Source organism: Rhinatrema bivittatum, chromosome 4 (genome assembly GCF_901001135.1).
Source record: "Rhinatrema bivittatum chromosome 4, aRhiBiv1.1, whole genome shotgun sequence".
Lineage (NCBI taxonomy): Eukaryota > Metazoa > Chordata > Amphibia > Gymnophiona > Rhinatrematidae > Rhinatrema > Rhinatrema bivittatum.
The window spans coordinates 481177497-481199859 of NC_042618.1; the positions used below are offsets into that span (position 1 = coordinate 481177497).

Genomic DNA, 22363 nt, shown 5'->3' on the forward strand with positions numbered 1-22363 from the left:
AGTACATCCTGTTTTATGCACTAGAACTTAAAGCTAAACTAAACCAACCAAAAAATATAAAAGGCCCGGCTCAAGCCCCACTTTTCAGCCTCTTCCTCTCACCTGCCACAGCCGGGGGTGGGGAGGAGGAGCCCCCTCATCCTCGCCTCTTTGGCACATGTTGAAAGGTTTTTAGTCATTTTGTAACTTTGGGAGCTGTCCCCTGCTGGTGCGCGGGAAGCGGCCGGGGCCTGCCCGGTTGCCCGGGTAACGACGGCTTCCTTTGCGCGTGCGCACGCCGCGTTTGTGCCCTCGCGAGGGTCCGTAGCGCGTGCTCCGGGTGACGCCATTCCCCGCCCTTCTGGCAGCTTCTGCGGCCGTTTTTCTCCTTAGGCGGCAGAGGAGGGCGCGAGCAGCAGAGCGTCATGGCTGCTGCCGAGGGAGCTGGGCCCGAACCGCCCGCCGAGCAGGAGCCGCCGCCGCCGGAGGAGGAAGAAGAGGAGGGAGAGCGAGGCGGCGGCGGCGGCGGCCCGCAGGCGGGGGTGATGGAGGAGGACGAGGAGGAGGAGGACGAAGACGTGGAGGAGAGCGAGAGCCGGAGCAGCAGCAGCAGCAGTGGTGTCGGGGAGGAGGAGAGTGCGGAGAGCCAGGCCGGTAAGGACGAGGAAGAAGAGGAGGAGGAAGAGGACGAGGATGACGACGAGGAGGAGGAGGAGGAGGAGGCGGGCAGCGAGGCGAGCGAGGAGAGCAGCAGCAGCGGCGTGGGCGAGAGCGCCGAGAGCCTGGCGAGCAGCAGCAGCGAGCGCTCCGAGAGCCCGGCTGCCAGCAGTATCGACGGCGATGCCAAGGATGGCAAGGCCGCGGGCTGCGGCAGCAGGGGGCCGCAGGAGCCGCCGCGAGCCGGGGGGCCGGCCGCGGCGGTGGAGGAGGCCGCGGCGGCTGCAGAAGGCGGCGGCGGCAGCGGGGCCCAGGCCGGGAGGCGAGCCAGCCTGGAGATGTCGTCGTCCTCCTCGGACGGGGAGCCGCTCAGCCGCATGGACTCGGAGGACAGGTGAGTGAGCGAGGGGGCTGCCCAGCCCCTTGCCCTGAATGTCTCTCTCTCTCTCGTTAGTTTGGAAAATCCGGCACGTCCTGCTGAGGGTGTGCATGAGCACAAAATGGGAGAGAGAGCTTGGCCGAAGAAGTAAGATGGGGGAAGTCATCCTAGAGTTAGTCCTCCGAGCAGAAGAAGTAGGCTCTGGCTTTTGTAAGGGGATGCACGCTGTGGCCGCTTCTGTGCTTACAATTAGCAAAATTAACACATGTATAGGGAACAAAAGGTTCTGGGAGCCTTCCTACGTTTCCTTTCGCATGATTGACACGAGAAGCGCTATCGTATGGCAAAGTTCACCGTCTGGATAGTATCCGCTCTGGTTGAAGCGCCATACTCCGTTTATAATGAAACCTCTCGGGGTGAGAGACTTCCATGTTCATCGTGCATTGTTGACGCCTCCTAGTACGGCATGTTGGTGCATAGTAGTGAGTTCGTATTAAAATTTTAAAGTAAAAACTCATTGTCTTCATGGGATGTTTGTCATCAGTGTGGTTCTTACACAATGTATCTCTTTTTTTTTTGAGAGAGCAATCGGTTTTTGAACCTTATAAAATACATGTTGCTATCTGTGAGCTATTAGACTAAGCGCTGGCCAGCGTACTTTGCCAAGATCTTGAGAGTTAAATCATAAAATTGGTTTATAGTAAAAACTTTTTCATTGAACTTGTTAGAAACAGCTGTTTTTCAGTGCAGTGTCTGGTATGGTTTTCTGCGAATGGTAATGGTTAAGCCAGCAAATTATGAACTAATAGATTGTGGCTTTAATGTTTAAATATTTCTGTTTTGTGTATTCTCTATTTCTCAGATATTAGAGCATAGTATTTTCAGCAGTTCAGTATGCTTCAGTTAACTTTCAGCTGAAACTTAATTTGTTTAGCAGTATGTAGTGATTTAACGGTAGATACCAAAGACATGTTGATTTGCTGTCTCAGCTTCATACAGTCACATGCCTCCCAGTACATCCTGTTAAATGTAACAAGGTATAAAAAGTGAGTACTAATGTATCTTTACTAATGCAGATTTGTTCCAACTCATCAGCTTAATTTGGGGCCTTATGCAGCTTGTGTGAATTGCAATGAAGATTTAAAAGCTGTCTCTATTTTGGGTTTTGAAGTTTATTGATATGTAGGAAATAAACAGAAACTCTTGTCTAAGTTTGTATTTCTTTCACATGCTAGATTGCTGTTTGGAAACTTTTTTCTTTACTTTGGACTTGGCAAATCAAATGATTTAGTAGATTTTATAAGCGTGGTAAAGTGCCTATAAAAACGTAATTTATAAAACTATTAGACATCTCTGGTAATACTGTTACTTTAAATCCACATTTTTACTTCTTCCTTTTAGAAAACTTTTGCAGTAATTATAAAAATGCACTGTGTAGCTTAGTAAGTTGAACTTACTGGGCTTTCTAAGCCAAAGAAATTGGTAGATAATTTGCATTAGTCTTTTTTAAAATTATATACTGCAGGGCTTGAAAAATCCTGGGAGCCAGGTCACCTGGCTGCCTAAAATTTAGAAAAGCAAACATATAAAGGAAAAGAAACATCATTTAAAAAACCCCCAAAAAATAAAACCCTAGAAAAACACAAAAAGCAAAATATCAACAAGAATGAGAAAAGTAAGGAAAATATTTCCGTCACCTATCTTTCTATACATATTTTCCACCCTTGGTGTACTAGTTTAATATTCGCCTTTCATGACACTTTAAAACAGATTATAATCGGGTACTGTAGCTAACTTTTTGCTTAGCCCCCCCCCCCCCCCCTTTTCTGAAAATTTCACTTGATTCAATGAGAGAATAAGTAATTTGACCAAAATGTTAATTTAGTTTCAATTCTTCTGTTCCTACGCTGAAAAACAAAATACATTGTATTGCATAAGATAACCTGAAAAAATGTAGCTTTTATATAAAATGGCAACTTCTTTACATTTTGTTGATCAGTCTTCTGCCCTGTGTTTGCTGTTAATTCTGTTTTGATTTAGTCTTTATATAAAGGAAAAAAAATAACTTAAATTAAACTTTGAAATATGGTATTCTAAGGTGCACAATATAATTACAATTTTACTTTTTCTTGCTATTAGTTTCTACTGTGTGCTGCTTTGGGATCTGTGTTAGGTGGTACATGTTTTTGCAGAAACTCGCATGTTTAAAAATCTTAACAGGAGTATATATCCATAGGTCCATATTGTCATAATTAGGGGAGTAATTTGCAGGCAATTACAGTTACAATGCAGATTGTGTGAGAATGCAAGTTATTCAGTCAAGAAAACAGAAATTCTGCATTTTTTTCACAAAAATTTGACCACTTCTATTATAATTAAAATTGAAGTACTGTGGTGTATTCCCAAAAGATGGGAATGGCATCTTAACATCACTGTTTTCAATCTCTGGGCTTTTTGATGACCTACGAAACTGCAATCAGTCATTTTGTGCTTTTTACATTTTGATGCAAACAGAACTATCATTCTGTTTATTGTGTTAGATATATGACTGTTTTTCAAAAGATGGCGTGAATGAAACATTGAAAGTGAGTCATCTTGTAAACTGTAAATTTAATTTAATGAAAACTTGTTTCCTTCTGGAAAGAAATAACTTAACATAGAAACATATAAGAACTTATGAACATGCCATAATGGGTCAGACCAAGGGTCCATCAAGCCCAACATCCTGTTTCCAACAGTGGCCAATCCAGGCCATAAGAACCTGGCAAGTACCCCAAAACTGTCTTATTTCATGTTACCGTTGCTAGTAATAGCAGTGACTATTTTCTAAGTCAACTTAATAGCAGGCAATGGACTTCTCCTCCAAGAACTTATCCAATCCTTTTTTAAACACAGCTATACTAACTGCACTAACCACATCCTCTGGCAACAAATTCCAGAGTTTAATTGTGCGTTGAGTGAAGAAGAACTTTCTCCGATTAGTTTTCAATGTGCCCCATGCTAACTTCATGGAGTGCCCCCTAGTCTTTCTACTATCCGAAAGAGTAAATAACCGATTCGCATCTATCCGTTCTAGACCTCTCATGATTTTAAACACCTCTATCATATCCCCCCTCAGCCGTCTCTCCTCCAAGCTGAAAAAGTCCTAACCTCTTTAGTCTTTCCTCATAGGGGAGTTGTTCCATTCCCCTTATCATTTTGGTTGCCCTTCTCTGTACCTTCTCCATTGCAATTATATCTTTTTTTGAGATGCGGCGACCAGAATTGTACACAGTATTTAAGGTGGCGTCTCACCATGGAGCGATACAGTGGCATTATACTTCCCAATTACTAAGTATCCCCTAATTATGGACACTGTATCAAGTACTACTTTTAAGAATCTGCAACTGGACAATTATCTTTGAGCTCAAAAATTTACTTTATTTCATATATATATTTGGCATTGCTTATATTTATATTTATTGCTACGTTAAATAGTTAAACTTCTTATATAAAATTATTATATTTCTTTATTTATTACCAGTTAAACTATTATTACTTTATTTAGCACTATGTTAAATTGTCAACCAGTTATACTGTTCCATATGTTCTACGGTTCCATGTAAAGCTCCGCTCTCTGTTGAGCAGTTCTTCGTTTTATGTAAACCGGAGTGATTTGTAGTCCCTACAAGAACTTCGGTATATAAAAATTTAAAAATAAATAAATAAATAAATAAATTATGACATTTTCCGTTTTATTCACCATTCCCTTCCTAATAATTCCCAACATTCTGTTTGTTTTTTTGACTGCCGCAGCAGAAACATAGAAATGACGGCAGAAAAAGTCCAAAAGGTCCATCCAGTCTGCCCAGCAAGCTTTCATTTTTTTCCCTTCATACTCATCTGTTACTCTTGTGCTATTTCCTTTCCACCCCGTTAGCAGTGCTGGAGCTGCATCTAAGTGCAGTATCTAGCTAATTGTTTAGGGGTAGTAACCGCCGTCATAGCAAGCTACTCCCACGCATGTTTATCCAGCCTGTGCAACCCAGTCCTTGGTGGTTGTCCAAATATACATCTTTTCAACATTCCCCCTGCCGTTGAAGCAGAGAACTATGCTGGATATCAGTGAAAGTGAAGTAACAGGCTTATTTGGTTTGGGGTAGTAACCGCCGTATCAAGGAAGTTACTCCCCTGCTTTTTTGTGGATGCAATTTTTTTTTTTTTCCACATTTCCTCTTGCCGTTGAAGCATAGAGCAATGTTGGAGTCGCATTAACCGTGTGTATGTTTACTGAATTAGGATATTAATCTCCAGGTAGTAGCCGCCATTCCCGCAAGCCACCCCCATGCCTCTTCACTTCATTCACATCCTCTAGACTTTATGGATCCGCAGTGTTTATCCCACGCCTCTTTGAAATCTTTCACAGTTTTGGTCTTCACCACTTCCTCCGGAAGGGCGTTCCAGGCATCCACCACCCTCTCCGTGAAGAAATACTTTCTGACATTGGTTCTGAGTCTTCCTCCCTGGAGTTTAAATCGTGACCCCTGGTTCTGCGATTTTTTTGCAATGGAAACGGTTTGTCGTCTTTGGATCATTAAAACCTTTCAAGTATCTGGAAGTCTGTATCATATCACCTCTGCTCCTCCTTTCCTCCAGGGTGTATATATTTAATTTCTTCAATCTCCCCTCATAAGTCATTTGAAGACCCTCCACCTTTTTGGTCTCCCTTCTCTGTACCGCCTTCATCCTGTCCCTACGGAAATATGGTCTCCAGAACTGAACACAGTACTCCAGGTGAGGCCTCACCAAGGCCCTGTACAAGGGGATAATCACATGCCTTTTCTTACTCGATATTCCTCTCTCTATGCAGCCCAGCATTCTTCTGGCTTTAGCTATTGCCCTGTCACATTGTTTTGCCGACTTCAGATCATTAGACACTATCACCCCCAGGTCTCTCTCCTTCTCTGTGCACATCAGCCCTTCTCCCCCCATCGAATACAGTTCTTTTGGATTTCCACATCCCATATGCATAGTCTGCACTTCTTGGCATTGAATCTCAGCTGCCATATCTTCGACCACTCTTCCAGTTTCCTTAGATCCCGTCTCAATCTCTCCACTCCTTCCGGCGTGTCCACTCTGTTGCAGATCTTAGGGTCATCCGCAAAAAGACAAGCCTTACCTTCTATCCCATTCGCAATGTCGCTCACAAAGATATTGAACAGGACCGATCCCTGCGGCACTCCGCTCAACACAGCGCTCTCTTCAGAGTAAGTTCCATTCACCACTACACATTGTCTTCTGTCCGTTCAATAGAGGACATTTTTAAGTGCCTAATGAATCTCTTCAGAGTACTTTTGTTACAGTAGTTTTTAAGCCTGGAATTAAATCTCTTTTCATTATGCTTGACATAAAAGTCCAGAAATTTGTAAACGTATGTAGTGAGTTAGTAGCAGAATTTTTATTGTTCAGTCTTGAAAAGTGGTCCTGAAGGCTGATGAGCCCTAACAAAGTTAGGGCCTCATATACTTAGGGTTTTTTTCCTCCCATAGAGACAGATTGGGGATGGGGCAGAGTCTTGGTAAGTCACTCTTAGTTGAGCATTATCAAACCAGCCAAATATTTTTATGCAGTGGTCATGTGATGCACTAGCAGTGTTTGGCCATGTCCTTGTTTATCTTCTGCTCCCCCCTAATATAATTCAGTAATATCTGAGAGCTTGTAAAATACTGGAAGATGGCTGAGAGAGGACAAAAGTCTCTGCCCATGATGTGGGAGGAATTGGCACGGAGACCAAAACAATCGTGCTGAAACGTAATGGTGGAGAAAACTGCATGTGCACCGGACGAAATGGCTTCAGATGAGGAGGACATGATGGAAGTGCCCTGCCAGCTGAAAAGTTTGGGTCTATGAAGGGGGTACTGCAGCAACTAGGCGACAAGATTCGCCTCATTCTTGGAGCCAAATTAGATTTGTTGGTGGAAAGGGTCAAGCAGCTGGTCTTCACGTTCAGTGAGAATAACGCCAGGCTGAATTTCATGACAGAGTGAATGGAAGAGGTGGACATATCCCTTACTTCAGTTAGGAGTTTGGAAGTCCTCGAGAATGCTCACAAACAAACCAAGGAGAAGATGGACAACCTTGAAAATCAAGGTCGCTGAAACTTGCGCATTGTGGGAGTTCTGGAGAAAATGAAGGGAGGTGACCCCGCAGGATTTCTGGAGTTCTGGATCCCTACGCTGCAAAAATGGATTGTTAAAAATAGATCGTGTGTACCAGGCCCTAGCCCCGCCTCAAGGAGGTCAACTGAGGGCGCTGATCTTAAGGTTACATCATTTTCATGATGAGGCCAGCTGAAAGGAAGCAAGTGATTTCTGTATTGGCCACAGAATTTACTTCTTTCAAGACTTCTCCCTCTATGTGCAGAGACGAAAGCAAAGTTTCAGGGAGGTAATGAATCTCCTATGCGATGCTCTACCCCGCACAGCTGAGGATTTATCACGGAATCACCAAGTGTTTTGCTGACGTGAAGGTGGCATCTGCCTTTATACAGCAGCTCATGAGGGAGAGAATATACCTGCCTGAGCGGGGAGACCGATTTCTTCTTTATATACTGTACACAGTCATCAGGGTCTTATAGATCTGGAGGTCTCACTGAACCCCACCGCCCCCACCTACATTGTGGGTGGGGGCGGTGGGGTTCAGAGTTTCCCCTTGAACTTGTGGGATTTGGGGGGGGACGGGGATGATAGGGGAGGGATGTGTATTATCTGGTTTGGGTTTGGTGTTAGTATTCTATATTTTTGTAATGGAAACAGAGGTGATGCAAAGCTATAGGTTCATAGAGCATATTGCCACGAGTATGGATGGTGTGTAATCCATTGAATATTGTATCATTAAATGTATGGCGCATTGGGACACTAATTAAAAGGAAGCACATTCTGGGGTTTCTTCACTAGGATTGCTATGTTGCAGGAGACTCATCTCACTGATGTGGGACACAGGAAGCTCCTCAGGGAATGGGTGAGACAGGTGCATTTCTCCTCTTAACTAAAAGTCAGGGGTGGGGGTGTATATATTATACAAATCTTGTCTGGTCATTATTAATAGGGAAGGTTCATAGCTTTGGAGTGCACTTTATATGAATGGCAATTTGTGTTTTAACATACTGTCCCAACGAGGATCAGCAGTGGTTTTTCCATCAATTTTCTGCAATAATGGAGAGTTTTTGTCTCTCCCCATGGTAATCGGGGGAGATTGAACACCTGCCTGGACCCACTTCTGGATAGTTCTGGAGGAGGTGGGGGGGAGATTTTGGCTGAGGGTTTGAGGCATCTCGTGTCCTGTCTAAGGCTGGTTGACCTGTGGAGGGTTCACTACCCTTTGGTAAGAGATCGCTCTTACTTTTCTCCCAGACCCTGCACCTACAGCCGCATAGACTTCTTTCTTTGTTCGGCAGAGTGGCTGGTCTGGACACTGTGTCCTGTAATATCTTGTTGCTTTTGAATATATATTCAGATCTGCAGTCTAAGGCATGGTGTTTTAATTTTTGTTGGGTCAGTGTAGTGAAATGATAGCAAAAGTTATCAAAGATTTTCTGATAATGCTTAAGAATGCTACCTAATCATCTGTGATGCTTTGGGAAAATCCCAGTGGTTTTCAGAGGTCATAATATAAGTTGTTAGTCACATCAACAAGCAGAGAAGACAGAGGGGAAAGATCACTTAGGGGTGCATTAGGGTGCTGGAGACTAAATGCACAGCCTCTTGTCGTCCGCCCCCCCCCCCCCCCCCCCCCCCCCCCCCCCCCGAGTTTATAAAGAATTTATTGCCCTATGACAGGAATTGCAAAGTGTGCAAGTGGGGTAAATAGAGAAGGTGCTCAAATTTACAAGACAGAAATTTTATGAACATAGAAATAAGATGGTGATTTCAGCGCGATCTCTGTGTAAGAGTGCAGTGAACGGGGTTCCTTGGCATCATATTCACTGGGCAGGGAGCTGGGACCTCACAGCTCTCGGAAATCAATATCGTCTCTCGCAGATTTTATGAAAAGCTATACATTGCTTCAGACATCTGTAATGTGGTGGAGATTAATGTTTATCTGATCAGATTACCCTGCCGGGATTGTCTGAGCACTAGGTAGGCTGGCAGCACCCATTTCTTCTCCTGAGTTCTTTAAAGTGATTGCTCAACTGTCCAGTGGCAAATGTCCTGGCCTGGATGGGTTTTCTCTAGATTTCTATAAGTGCTTTAGGTCAGATTTAGCCCCATTAGCACTTAAGTTTTCCCATTGGATTGTGATGTATTGCAGGGAGGAACTTGCGAGACTGAAAGCTTGGACTTCCAAATGACAGATGAAAGTTAGGGGCGTACTTTTGTTCGCGCACCTGGCGCAAACGAGTATGCTGGGTTTTAAAAGATACGTGCGTAGCCGGCTCCCCCCACCTTTCCTTTCCCTAATTCCCCCTCCCCTACCTTTATTGCAAAAGTTACACCTGCCCAACTGCTGGCGCGCCATGTTCCAGTCTGGGGGCTGGTCCAGAGGCCGCGGCCCCGCCCCCCCAGGAAAGCCCAGGGACTTATGCGCGTCCTGGGGCTTTGCGTGCGCCGGCAGCCTATGCAACATAGGCTCGGCGCACGCAGGGGGGAGCTTGGGGCAGGCTTTTGGGGGGTACGCACGTATCTTAAATGCGTACCCCTTTGAAAATCTGCCCCTTAATGTGGACAAGTGTAAAGTGACGCAAATAGGGAAAAATAACCCTTGCTGTAGTTGCACAATGTTATGTTCTGTCTTAGGAGTTACCACCCTGGGAAGAGATCTAGGCAACATAGTGGATAATACATTGAAATTGTTGGCCCAGTGTGCTGTGGCAATCAAAAAAGCAAACCATGTTAAGAATTAACCAGAATAGAAAAGAATACTGCGGATGTCATAATGCCTCTATATCGCTCCATGATGAGACCGCACCTTGAATACTGTGTGCAGTTCTGTTCACAGGATCTCAAAAAAGGATATAGCTGCACTGGGAAAAGGGCGACCAAAATAAGGGCATGGAATGGCTGCTCTATGAGGAAAGGCTAAAGAAGTTAGGGCTTTTCAGTTTGCAGAAGAGATGACTGAGGGGGATATGATAGTCTACAAAATCATGAGGACTTGAACAAATTAATGTAAATTGGTTATTTACTCAGATAATAGAAGGACCAGGGACTCCATGGAGTTAGCAAGTAGCTCATTTAAAACTATTTGAAGAAAATTCTTTTTCACTTGGTGCATAGTTAAGCTCTGGAGTTCAATGCCTGAGGATGTGGTTACAGCAGTTAGTGTAACTGGGTTTAAAAAAGGTTTGGATATGTTCCTAGAGGATGAATCCATAAACTACTATGATGGTAAATAATAAGCAATAGTAGCTTGTGATCTGTCTAATGTTTGGGTACTTGCATTGTACTTGTGACTTTGTTGGCCACTGTTAGACACAAGAAACTGGGCTTGATGGACCCTTGGTTTGATACAATATGTCGTATATTATGTTCTTATGGATTTCAAGCACATCTGTGCCCAAAGGAATTCAAAATGAATTCCCTCAGCATACCGAACAGAGATTGGAGATGTCTTCAACCTAAAGGATGCCTACGCACATATTCCCACCCATCCCTCCAATACCTTTTACCTGCACTTTATAGTGGATTCTTTCTATTCTCATTGCAGAATGCTTCTCTTCGCTCCATTCTAGCACTGAGGGTCTACCAAGTACCTCGCTGCAAAAGCTGTCAGAACATCCAGGAGTTGCCATAAATACATGGTTGGTGGTTAAATGGCCACCTCTAAAGAAGATTCGCTTCCTACCTGCAAAGGTCTGTTCACTTATTACAGCTGTTAGGGATCTTGCTATACTTCTAGAACTCAGCACGAATTCCCTCCCAGCACATTTTCCTTCTTGAAGTAGGAATATTTCTTCATTGATTTCATCTTTTCTCCTGAACACTCCAAACCTCACTTGCTTGCAGATTGCTGTGTGCATAATTTATCATGGGGGCATTTATCTAGATCAGGGGTGGGCAATTCCAGTCCTCGAGGGCCACAAACATGTCGAGGTTTTAGGATATCCTAATGAATATGCATGAAATAGATTTGCATACAACGGAGGCAGAGTGCATGCAAATCTCTCTCATGCATATTCATTAAGGGATATCCTGAAAACCAGACTGGTTTGTGGCCCTTGAGGACCGGAACTGCCCACCCCTGATCTAGATGCTTACTCTGTCCTATTTTCACTTTACCTTTAGTACTGTCATTTCCCTATGGAATAGACAGACTTGTTCGTTGACTACCGGGGTACAATTTTCCAGGCATATTAAACAAATGTTATACTGGTTCCTCAATCCTGTCACAACGTAGACTGTAGCTCCATTCTGGTTACCCATTCCCAGTTTCTGTTTGTAATAGATGTTGCAGCAGATGGCCAGAGCACAGAAGCCCCTTCCAGAATTATTTTCTTCATCATCTCATATATGTACATTTTCCAGAATCCACTTCTGAAGTTAACAGTGATCAGTTACTAGTTATGCAAAATTCGTCAGAGCGTAACTACCAGCTCACCGAATAAGCAGTGACACACAGATATGATTCTTTACCAATAACTTGTGCAAATGCAGCACCTAGCACACTTCCAGCTCTCCTGCTAGCAGCAAAACGTTGAGGATCTCCAGCATGTAAAGGACTTTTTCATATCATATAGAAACATAGAAATGACTGCAGAAAAAGACCAATCGGCCCATCCAGTCTGCCCAGCAAGCTCCCACACTTATTTTCCCATACTTATGTTTCATTATTTTCCCATACTTATCTGTTTCATCTACCAGCAAGTTCAGGGCCCTTGTTGATATCTATCTGATTCAAATTTCCTGCCATTTCCTGTCATTGATGCAGAGAGTAATGTTAGAGTTGCATGAAAGGTGAGCATAAGGCTTAATGGTTAAGGGTAGTAACCGTTGCATCAAGCAAGTTACCCCGATGCTTGGTTACCCAGACTGCACAGATCAATGCTTTGTTGGATGTTGTCTGAATGTAAAACCTGTTTTCCACATTTCCCCCTACCGTTGAAGCAAAGAGCAGTGATGTATCAAGCTTAATTGGTTTAGGGTAGTAACCGCCGTATTAAGCAAGTTACCCCCATGCTTCTTTGTTTACCCAGATTGTGACGTTCAGTCCTTGTTGGCTGTTATCTGAATGCAAATCCCCTTTTCCACATTTCCCCTTGCCATTGAAGCAGAGAGCAATATTGGAGTTGTGAAGGCTTATTTAGTAAGGGTTGTAATCATCAGGTAGTAGCCTCCATTTCCCGTCGATAGCAGGGCTGAATTAGCCATGCTGTCATGGGAACTGTCCATCAGGACCCGGGAGGCGGAGCTTAATTAGCAGAGTGTAGATCTTTTGAGACTCTGCGGCTGTGCGTGAGTTCCCACGCAGGACTAACTGATTCTCAGTCTGTTTTTTGTTGTTTTCCGTGCGCGGGAACGCACACGGAGCTTCATTCTCCTCACAGTAGTGATTTAGTTTTTGAAAATGTCAAAAAAGCCGTCAGGATTTAAACAGTGTCCCTGCGGTAAGATCATGTCCGTCTGTGACGGACATGATCGATGCTACCGCTGCCTGGGACCGGAACACAATCAGACGGATTGTGCTTTTTGTCGAAGGATGTCACCTTGGACCCGGCGTCACCGGGCATATAGGATGCTCAAGCTAAAACTGACCAACAGGCAGTCAACCATCCACTCTTCGGGAACGGGGGCGCGAACGCCACCACAAAAACGGAGAGCTTCTTCCCTGGACCAGCAAACCTCCGGGACCGGAGGTAAGCACAGGGTGCGGGAAATCCAGGGCTCTGGATCCCAATTCGAAGGGCCACCCGACCCTAGGGTACACGGCAGTCATGCCGCAAAGAAACACCACCGCTCGGGCCCCAAAAGGCCGGAACAGTCCACGTCTAAGTCGACCCGCGCGCCAACATTACCAGAAACCACAAAATCGGCGCACAGAAAGAAACATTCTGAGTCCCGACCGGCGCCATCATCAAAACTGGCACCGGGAGATCCGGGGCCGGGAATGAGCGCGCCGTCGGCGTCGAAAACGGCTCGGGAAAGGACAGCATGGCCAGGGCCAGAGCACACCCATACTCAAAAAAGATCGAGTCACACACGCAAATCTTCAGGCGAGAGAAGTCGTTCTTCTTCGAAACACTCACGTTCCGAAAGGGAGTTTTCGACAGGTAGCGACAATTCGCATAGAAGGTCAGGTCATCATAGACCTTCCTCATCTCTCTCCAAACATGCCAGTACACGGAGACGACACTGGTCCTCGGACTATACAACGGATAAATCACTGGATTCCGCTTCCTCCATTATGGAGGGAAGGTCGGGACTTTCTGGGAAACAAACAATTCCCATAACATCTTCTTCATCTCGTTCGCTCACTAGTTCTTCTAATACAGAACCCTCTCCACGACAATCGAGAGAGACAGCCAAGGCAAGTGCGAAATCGCCAATTCAACAACCAGCACACCCAAGAGCGCAATTGTCACCATTGGGCTCTCCTGAGACTCGCCATAATATGCCACCACAGACCCAAAAAGCTTTTTGGGATCTATCACAATCACTGGCGGGCTTTTTCTAAACGCTCCAATCTTCCTTTGTTTTACCTCAGGAGGACAAACATAAAGCCACACAGCCAAAGGGAGCACCGGAGCTGCCAGAAGGTCCTCCACAAACACCGGAGCTAACGCAGCCATTATCTCCAGCCCGTTCTCAAGGCTCACAGGACGAAGCCATAGTATCACAATCCTCCCCGTCTTCATCCACAGGCTACCCCTCAGATCCGCCAGAACAACCGTCTGAGCCGTATTCTCCCCCGGAAGATCTTTCCTACCCCAAATTTGTAGAAAAGATGGGAGCTATTTTGAAATTGGAAGTACAAAAATTACCAGAACCGAGAGTGGAAACGTTAGGGTTACTAAAGATATTCGACACACCGGGAGAGCCAACCTCACTACCACCACATAGTGTGTTGCACAATGTCCTTCAAAAATCGTGGGAAACTCCTTTTGTGATCTCAGCAATTTCGAGGAAAACGGATTTAAAATTTAAATTACAAAAACCGTCCACATATTCTAATCCACAACTACCACATGACTCCATTGTTGTCGAGTCAGCGTTGCAGAGAGCTAAAAAAATCAAAAACACATGCCTCAAATCCACCTGGTAAAGATAATAAATGCTTGGACGATTTTGCAAAGAGAGTCTATCAAAATGCTATGCTAACATCTCGCATATGTCACCATCAATTCTACATGGTACAGTACATGTATGAGTGTGTTCAGGCAACGAAGGGAATGTTTACTTCTCTGGGGGATAACATACCTTCACCTATTCTAGACATTTATTTATTTTATTTATTTAGCATTTTTCTATACCGACCTTCATGGTTAAATACCATATCAAATATGTTTACATCGAACAGGGATAGAGAATTGTAACAGACAGAACAACTTTTTTATAATCAGAAGAGACAAAAGTTACATTTAACAAGGACCGTAAACTTGGAAGCTTGAACAGCTGGAAGGAAAGGCCCGAAGAGGGCAATAAATTAGGAACAAAAGAGTCATAATGGAAACCGGGCTGGTGCTAGTTAAGTTATTAGAAGAGGTATTAATGCATATGAAGTACTTCATATGCATTAGTACCTCTTAGAGGTACTTAGAGGAGGAGCGAGGTTTCATTGCTCGTGAATAGGTTAATCATCTAATGTGTATCTGAGGGATCTGGGAAGGCTTGGCGGACCAGCCAAGTCTTAAGTTTTTTCTTAAATGTTAGGAGGCAAGGTTCCAGCCTAAGGTCTGCGGGGAGGTTGTTCCACATGGAGGAATGTTCCCGACACTTGCTAAGAACAGTATATGAAGGGTTTGAGAACTCCTTTCGGGCATCAGCCACTGCAATAGCAGCACGCAGATTAGCTTGGCTAAAGGCTAGTTCCATTCGAGAGGACTTGCATGACAAACTAGCTAATCTCCCATGCATGGGGGATAACTTGTTCGGTGACCGCTTCCACGATACAGTCAGCAAATTGAAGGAGCAAGCTCTAGCGGTTCAATCTCTAACCACGCCAACAGCCTCCAAGCGCTACTATCAGGCGGCACGTCGACAGCCCTTCTCAAGACGACAGTATAGAAATTACCAACCTTTTCGAATGCAATCGTATCCCATGTACCAAAGGCAGGCTCATTAGGCTCCTCAACAGCAGAGGAGGGGAAAACCGCGTGCACAAAGACAACAACCTCAACAGCCAGCATCAGCTCCAGTAAAAACCTCACAATCTTTTTAATGTCCAGGCCACCAGCACCCTCGACAGCAGCACCCCCAGGCAGAATCACAGCCTGCTTCTCTGCTTGGGAATCAATAACATCCGATCAGTGGGTATTAGACATAGTGAGGAACGGATATCAACTTCAGCTTGTCACCAGTCCCAGTATTCCACACCTAACTTACAACGGCTCAAGAACACCACAGCCTCAACTCTCACAGGAGATTGCTCATCTATACCACCAGAGAGCGATCAGATACATTCCCCCATCAGACTGGAACAAGGGGTTCTATTCTCCTTATTTCCTCATTACCAAGAAAACGGGGGGCAACCGACCTATCCTGGACCTCAGGGAATTGAACAAATGGATAGTTCGGGAAAAATTCAAGATGGTTTCGCTGAAGTCCATTCTTCCACTATTACAACCCAAGGTTTGGATGTGTTCCATAGATCTCAAGGAAGCGTACACACATATTCCAATCCACAGATCCTCTTGGCAATACCTGTGTTTCCAACATCACAATCAACATTATCAGTACAAGGTCCTTCCATTTGGTCTATTGGCAGCGCCAAGGGTTTTCACCAAATGTATGGTGGTGGTGGCCCACCTCCGACAGCAGGGTCTGACAGTATTTCCATATCTAGACGATTGGTTGATAGTAGCGTCAGACCCAACACTTTTGAAGCAGCATCTCACGATAGCGATCAACTGCCTCCACAGCTTGGGATTACTCATCAACTACCCAAAGTCCATGTTACAACCTACCCAGGTTCTACATTTCATAGGAGCTCGACTGGACACCATTTCTACAAGAGCATTCCTCCTGGAGGACAGGAGGATGACAATACGATATCTCCTTCGGTCACTACACGATACCCAGTACCCAATGGCTCGCAATATATTGACCACCTTGGGGCACATGGCGGCAGCAAACTTCACTGTACCGAATACGAGACTGCACATGAGACGACTACAATGGGGTCTCAAAAGGCAGTGGAAACAGCATGTACCGCCATTACAACACCGAGTAACACTGACCTTTCAAATGAAAACTGATATCGAGTGGTGGCTCCTGGAGCATATGTTAACCAAGGGAGCCCTATTCAGTCCACCACCACACAATGCAGTCCTCACGACGGATGCATCCCGGAAGGGATGGGGAGCTCACTTAGACCTCCTAGAGACCCAAGGTCTATGGTCCCTGACGGAACAAAAATTACAGATCAATCTGCTAGAACTAAGGGCGATACGCAATGCCCTGAGAGCGTTTCAGCAACAACTGCAGGGTCGAAGGGTAATGATTTACACAGACAACCAGGTGGCGATGTATTACATAAACAAGCAAGGCGGGTCCGGTTCATGGTCCCTCTGCAAGGAAACTCTTCAGATTTTTCACCATGCACACAGACATTCCATCCAACTGCAAGCGACCTACCTGCCGGGTCTAGCGAACAACAGAGCGGACAGGTTAAGTCGCATTTTCCACCCACACAAATGGTCACTCAACCCGGAAGTGACTCAGCAACTCTTCCATCGCTGGGGTACCCCGGCGATAGACCTTTTTGCCACAGAGCAAAACACGCAACTTCCACAATTCTGCTCGATACGCCCGAGCTCAGCCCGCCTCACCCAGGATGCATTCATCATACCATGGACAGCAAATCTTCTATATGCCTTTCCACCAATTCCACTGATAACCAGAACACTTCAGAAATGCATGTTGGACCAAAGCCGTTTGATCCTCATTGCCCTGAACTGGCCCAGACAACCGTGGTACAGTTATCTCTTGCGTCTGTCGATCGACCCAGTCAGGCTGCCAGACCGATCAGATCTTCTCCTTCAGGAAGGAGGCAGTCTCATTCATCCAATCCATTCGTCACTCCACCTGACTGCATGGAGATTGAACGGACACTATTGACTGCACAAGGAGTGTCAGTGGTGGCGCAATCAGTCATCCTAGAATCATGGAAACAGTCTACTAGACGCAGCTATACATTCAAGTGGAAAAGATATATTCCAACTGGTGCACAGAAAAGGGTATTCCACCTATTGATTGTTCACCGATCCTCCTGTTGGATTATCTACCATATTTTCTGGCGAATAAGACGACCCCCAACTTTTCCAGTTAAAATATAGAGTTTGGGATATACTCGCCGTATAAGACTACCCTTGTGTCACTACGTAACCATACTGTATGTGGTACCCAGTATACAACAACCAGCCAATCACGGCAAGCGATGTACCTTACCGGCGATTGGCTGGTTGTTGTATACAAATCCTACTTGGATTGGTCAGCCCTCCCTGTCTCCAAGACTATCAGAGCTGTAACGCATCCCTCTGGCCCACCCTTGTATCCTATTACCGGTACCACCTCCTCTGCCTCTCAGATCTCGCTCCTGAGGACTGCAGTGAAGCGGCGCAGACGTGCATGTGCGAGATCTGAGAGGCAGAGAAGGAGGTACCGGTAATAGAGATGTGAATCTGAATCGGTTCTGGTTCCGATTCACATCGTGTTTTTTTTTTTTTTTCGTCCGGCCCGATCGGGTTTTTTTTTATTGGCTGTGCCCGAGCCGATAAACAAAAACCCCACCCCGACCCTTTAAAACTAATCCCTCAGCTTCCCCCACCCTCTTGATCCCCCAAGACCTGCCAAATGAATTAAATACAACCCCCCACCCTCCTGACCCCTCCAAGACCTGCCAAAAGTCCCTGGTGGTCCATCGGGGGTCCGGGAGCGATCTCCTGGACTTGGGCCGTCGGCTGCCAGCAATCAAAATGGCGCCGGCGGCCCTTTGCCCTTACTATGTCATTGGGGTCGATCAATGGCAGCGGTAGCTCCTGTGACATAGTAAGGGCAAAGGGCCGTCTGCCAGTAATCAAAGTGGCGCTGACGGCCCTTTGCCCTTACTATGTCACAGGTGCTACCGCTGCCATTGATCGACCCCAGTGACATAGTAAGGGCAAAGGGCCATCGGCGCCATTTTGATTGCTGGCAGCCGACAGCCCAAGTCCAGGAGATTGCTCCCGGACCCCCGCTGGACCACCAGGGACTTTTGGCAGGTCTGGGGGAGTCAGGAGGGTGGGGGGGGGGTTTATTAGATTTTTATTTTTTTTTATATTCGCTCCATAAGACGCAGACATTTTTCCCCCCACTTTTGGGGGAAAAAAGTGCGTCTTACGGAGCGAAAATTACGGTAATTATTCGCCCTATAAGAAGACCCCCGGGGTATAAGACGACCCCCGACTTTTGAGAAGATTTTCAGGGGTTAAAAACTCGTCTTGTATGCCGGAAAATACGGTACATTCACTTTATCACTCAGGTTTGGCAACATCATCCATAAGAGTTCACCTCAGTGCAATTGCAGCATATCATCGCCCAGTGGACAACCATTCCATTGCGGAACATCCGTTGTTATCTAGATTTATCAAGGGTCTACTACATCTTCGTCCACCAACAGCTAAACAACCGGTTCCTTGGAACCTCAATGTCATTCTAGAACAATTGATGCTACCACCATTTGAACCTCTGGAATCAGCGCATGTTAAATATCTAACGTGGAAAGTAGTGCTTTTAGTAGCAATAACATCTGCACAAAGAGTAAGTGAATTACAGGCACTCATACACTATGAGCCATATCTTCAATTCTATCATCAGAAGGTGATCCTTCGGCCTCATCTGGCCTTCCTCCCAAAAGTGGTTTCAGCCTTCCATCTCAATCAGTCCATTGAGTTACCCATATTTTTCCCAAAACCTCATGCCAACGACAGAGAACGTTTGTTACATACGTTGGACTGTAAAAGAGCACTGGCTTACTATAAAAGATGAACTCACTCCATGAACAGAGCATCTCAACTATTCGTTTCTTTCAACCCGAACGCCCCGGGATTACCGGTAGCTAAAAGAACCATTTCAAGTTGGATTGTTCAGTGTATCCAATATTGTCATAATAAGGTGAAGGTCTCACTTCCATCGCGGCCAAAAGCTCATCAAGTTCGTGCCATGGCTACTTCCATTGCGCATCTCAGGAATGTGCCCCCGGTAGACATCTGCAAGGCGGCCACCTGGTCCTCCCTACATACCTTCTCTTCTCATTACTGCATAGACAAGCAGTCTGCAACAGACGCAAAACTGGGACAGGCGATTCTGCACACATTGCCTACTTAAGCGACTACCACAATTATTCATCACGCATAGGCATTGAAAAGCGTGATTTGGAGCTTGGGACTCCCATGACAGCATGGCTAATTCAGCCCTGCTATTGACGGGAAAAAGCAAGTTTGCTTACCGAAAACGGTGTTTCCATAGATAGGATGAATTAGCCATGCTGACCCACCCACCTCCCTGGTAGTCACATCTTCATCAGCTACGCTCAAGCTTAACTACAGACTGAGGAGAATCAGTTAGTCCTGCGCGGGAACTCAGGTGCAGCCGCAGAGTCTCAAAAGATCTACACTCTGCTACTTAAGCTCCGACTCCCGGGCCCTGATGGACAGTTCCCATGACAGCATGGCTAATTCATCCTGCTATCTACGGAAACACCGTTTACGGTAAGCAAACTTGCTTTTCCAGTACCTCCACCCCCATGGCTCTTCTCTTCATTCCCATCCACAGTGTTTATCCCATGCCCCTTTGAAATCCTTCACAGTTTTAGTCTTCACCACTTCCTCTGGAAGGGCATTCCAGGCATCCACCACCTTCTCCGTGAAGAAATACTTCCTGACATTGATTCTGAGTCTTCATCCCTGGAGCTTCAAATAGTGTCCCCTTGTTCTACTGATTTTTTTTTCCAACGGCAAAGGTTTGTTGACCATGGATCATTAAAACCTTTCAAGTATCTGAAAGTCTGTATCATATCAGCCCTGCTCCTTCTCTCCTCCAGGGTGTACATATTTAGGTTCTTCAGTCTCTCCTCATAAGTCATTTTATGAAGACCATCCACCTTTTTGGTCACCCTTCTCTGGACAGCCTCCATCCTGTCTCTGTCCCTTTGGAGATACGGTCTCCAGAACTGAACACAGTACTCTCGAAAGAAATCAGGAAACTGCTTTGCTCCAAACCTTTATTTTGCTTCTCTGAAATATGGATCATATATGCATTTTTATTTCACTATCACTCAAAAACAATTCATAAATTGCCTAGGCATTGTGCCAATCTAACCCTAATATTTCCTATAAGATTTAGATAGTTTTAGTCTCCATATTTAATGCGAATATCTAGCAGTCCTCTCAGGGATCAGATCCATCCTTTTTAACTCAATAGAGGAGTTGATTTCTTTCAGATCTACCATTCCTCCTCTTAACAACTTGGATGTTGGGCCAATGGCCGCTCAGTACTAGCCAGATTCACTCTGTTTAAAGAGGTTGGATGCTTTCTGGTGTCCACTAGAAAGCCATAGCTAGAATAGCCTACGAGATTCATTATATAAATTTTTTCTACGTGGTCTTATATCAGTATCCTGAATCTGTTCACATGGGATTCCAAAGATTCTCTAAACTTCTCACTCACCTTCTTCGTCTTTCTATCTCATCTGTGGAAGTGCATATCAATATTGCAACTCACCATACTCAAATCAACCGTAGACCAATCTTTCTATTTATCCCTTTATATCCACATTCATTGGGGATTTATCACATGCTAAACCTCCAGTTCTGCACCCCATCTACTGTACCACCCACCATGCTTCTAGCTAATCTTATGAAGTTACCATTCGCATCATAGGAGTTGGCTTTGCCTTAGTTTTTTCAAAATTGGAAAGTTATATTCCTTCTACCAGTCCTGTTGGCTAGAAATCTCACCAAACTTCAGGTGTCGCTTCATTATCCTCATATGCGGTTCTTCCACAATAGGGTCATGCTCCATACTCTACCTACATTCCTACCAAAGTAGTATCAGTTTTTCCTATTAAACGCTTTGCTGTGTTAAATATGCTCTTCCCGAGACCACATGGTTAGGAAGCAAAACAAAAAAAAAAAAAAAGCCTTTCATACCTTGTGTTTTAAAAGGCCACAAGTTTGCTACAAAAGTAAAACTGAACCTCATTCTCAGGTTTCTCAAATCTGTTTCCTATGATAGTATCAGACAGTATGGGCAAACATTTGTTGACCAGCTGACTGCAGCCTTCACTACATACACTACACTCTAGAAGACTGATTGCAAATGCTATCATCTATTGGTGGCCAGGGTACTCTTCAGTAGCTGTCTTATGAACAATATTTCTTGGAGATAGACATAAAGCTGTGACATGTTTTAGTATGCACATGTACAACTCACTACTGTCTGAACAGTCTCTCGCAGAGTGCCAGTAAATGAGGACGAGCAGTTTACATATTTTTGTTCTACTGGTAGTCTGCTTTTTTGGTGGAGTCCATGTTGCTTACTCAGTAAATACTCTATTGCAACCCTAAGCTTGGGACTTCCCACATGTAATAGCTAATTCAGCCTGTTTATCAATGGAAAAAGCAAGTTTGCTTACTGTAAATGGTATTTTCCATAGATAAGATGAATTAGCCATGGAATACCTGCCCGTCTTCCTGGAGAGTCGACTACCCTGCTTAATTTAAGCTCTGTTCACGACTGAGGAGTCTCACGAGGCAATGTCTGGATAGGAATTCCCATACATGCTCAGTAGAGCTAAATGCTCTACTAGCTGAGAGAGGGTTCTCTCTTGTGCTGCCAGATCCCATCACCCACATCTAATGGCTAATTCATTCTGCTATCTGTGGAAAACTTTACGATAAGCAAAACTGCTTTAATGAAAATGGGAGAAATACGGGATCTTTTAGGGTCTGATGGGAATTGTAAAGCTAAATTAGGTAGTATTCATAAACAGGCATTAAACTATGTAACTCACCATTATTTGTTTTATAGATAATGTTACTTTTGTAAGCTGCTGTGATCTTTACATGGAATGACTGTATATACTTGGACCGGTGCTTTTCAGTATATATATATAAATGATCTGGAAAGGAATAAGACGAGTGAGGTTATCAAATTTGCAGATACAAAATTATTCAGA

At 44.8% G+C, this 22363-nt stretch overlaps 1 protein-coding gene across 4 annotated transcripts in view; it reads left to right on the forward strand.

Annotated features, from left to right (window-relative positions):
• The first annotated feature begins 349 nt into the window (after positions 1–349).
• AEBP2 (AE binding protein 2) overlaps positions 350–22363 on the forward strand; it is a 213089-nt gene continuing 191075 nt past the window's right edge. For all 4 annotated transcript variants that reach the window (XM_029597351.1, XM_029597353.1, XM_029597352.1 and 1 more), the window contains exon 1: positions 350–1030. In XM_029597351.1, coding sequence (XP_029453211.1) covers positions 405–1030 — 626 coding nt within the window. In that variant the 5' untranslated portion in view covers positions 350–404. The remainder of the gene's footprint in view (positions 1031–22363) is intronic.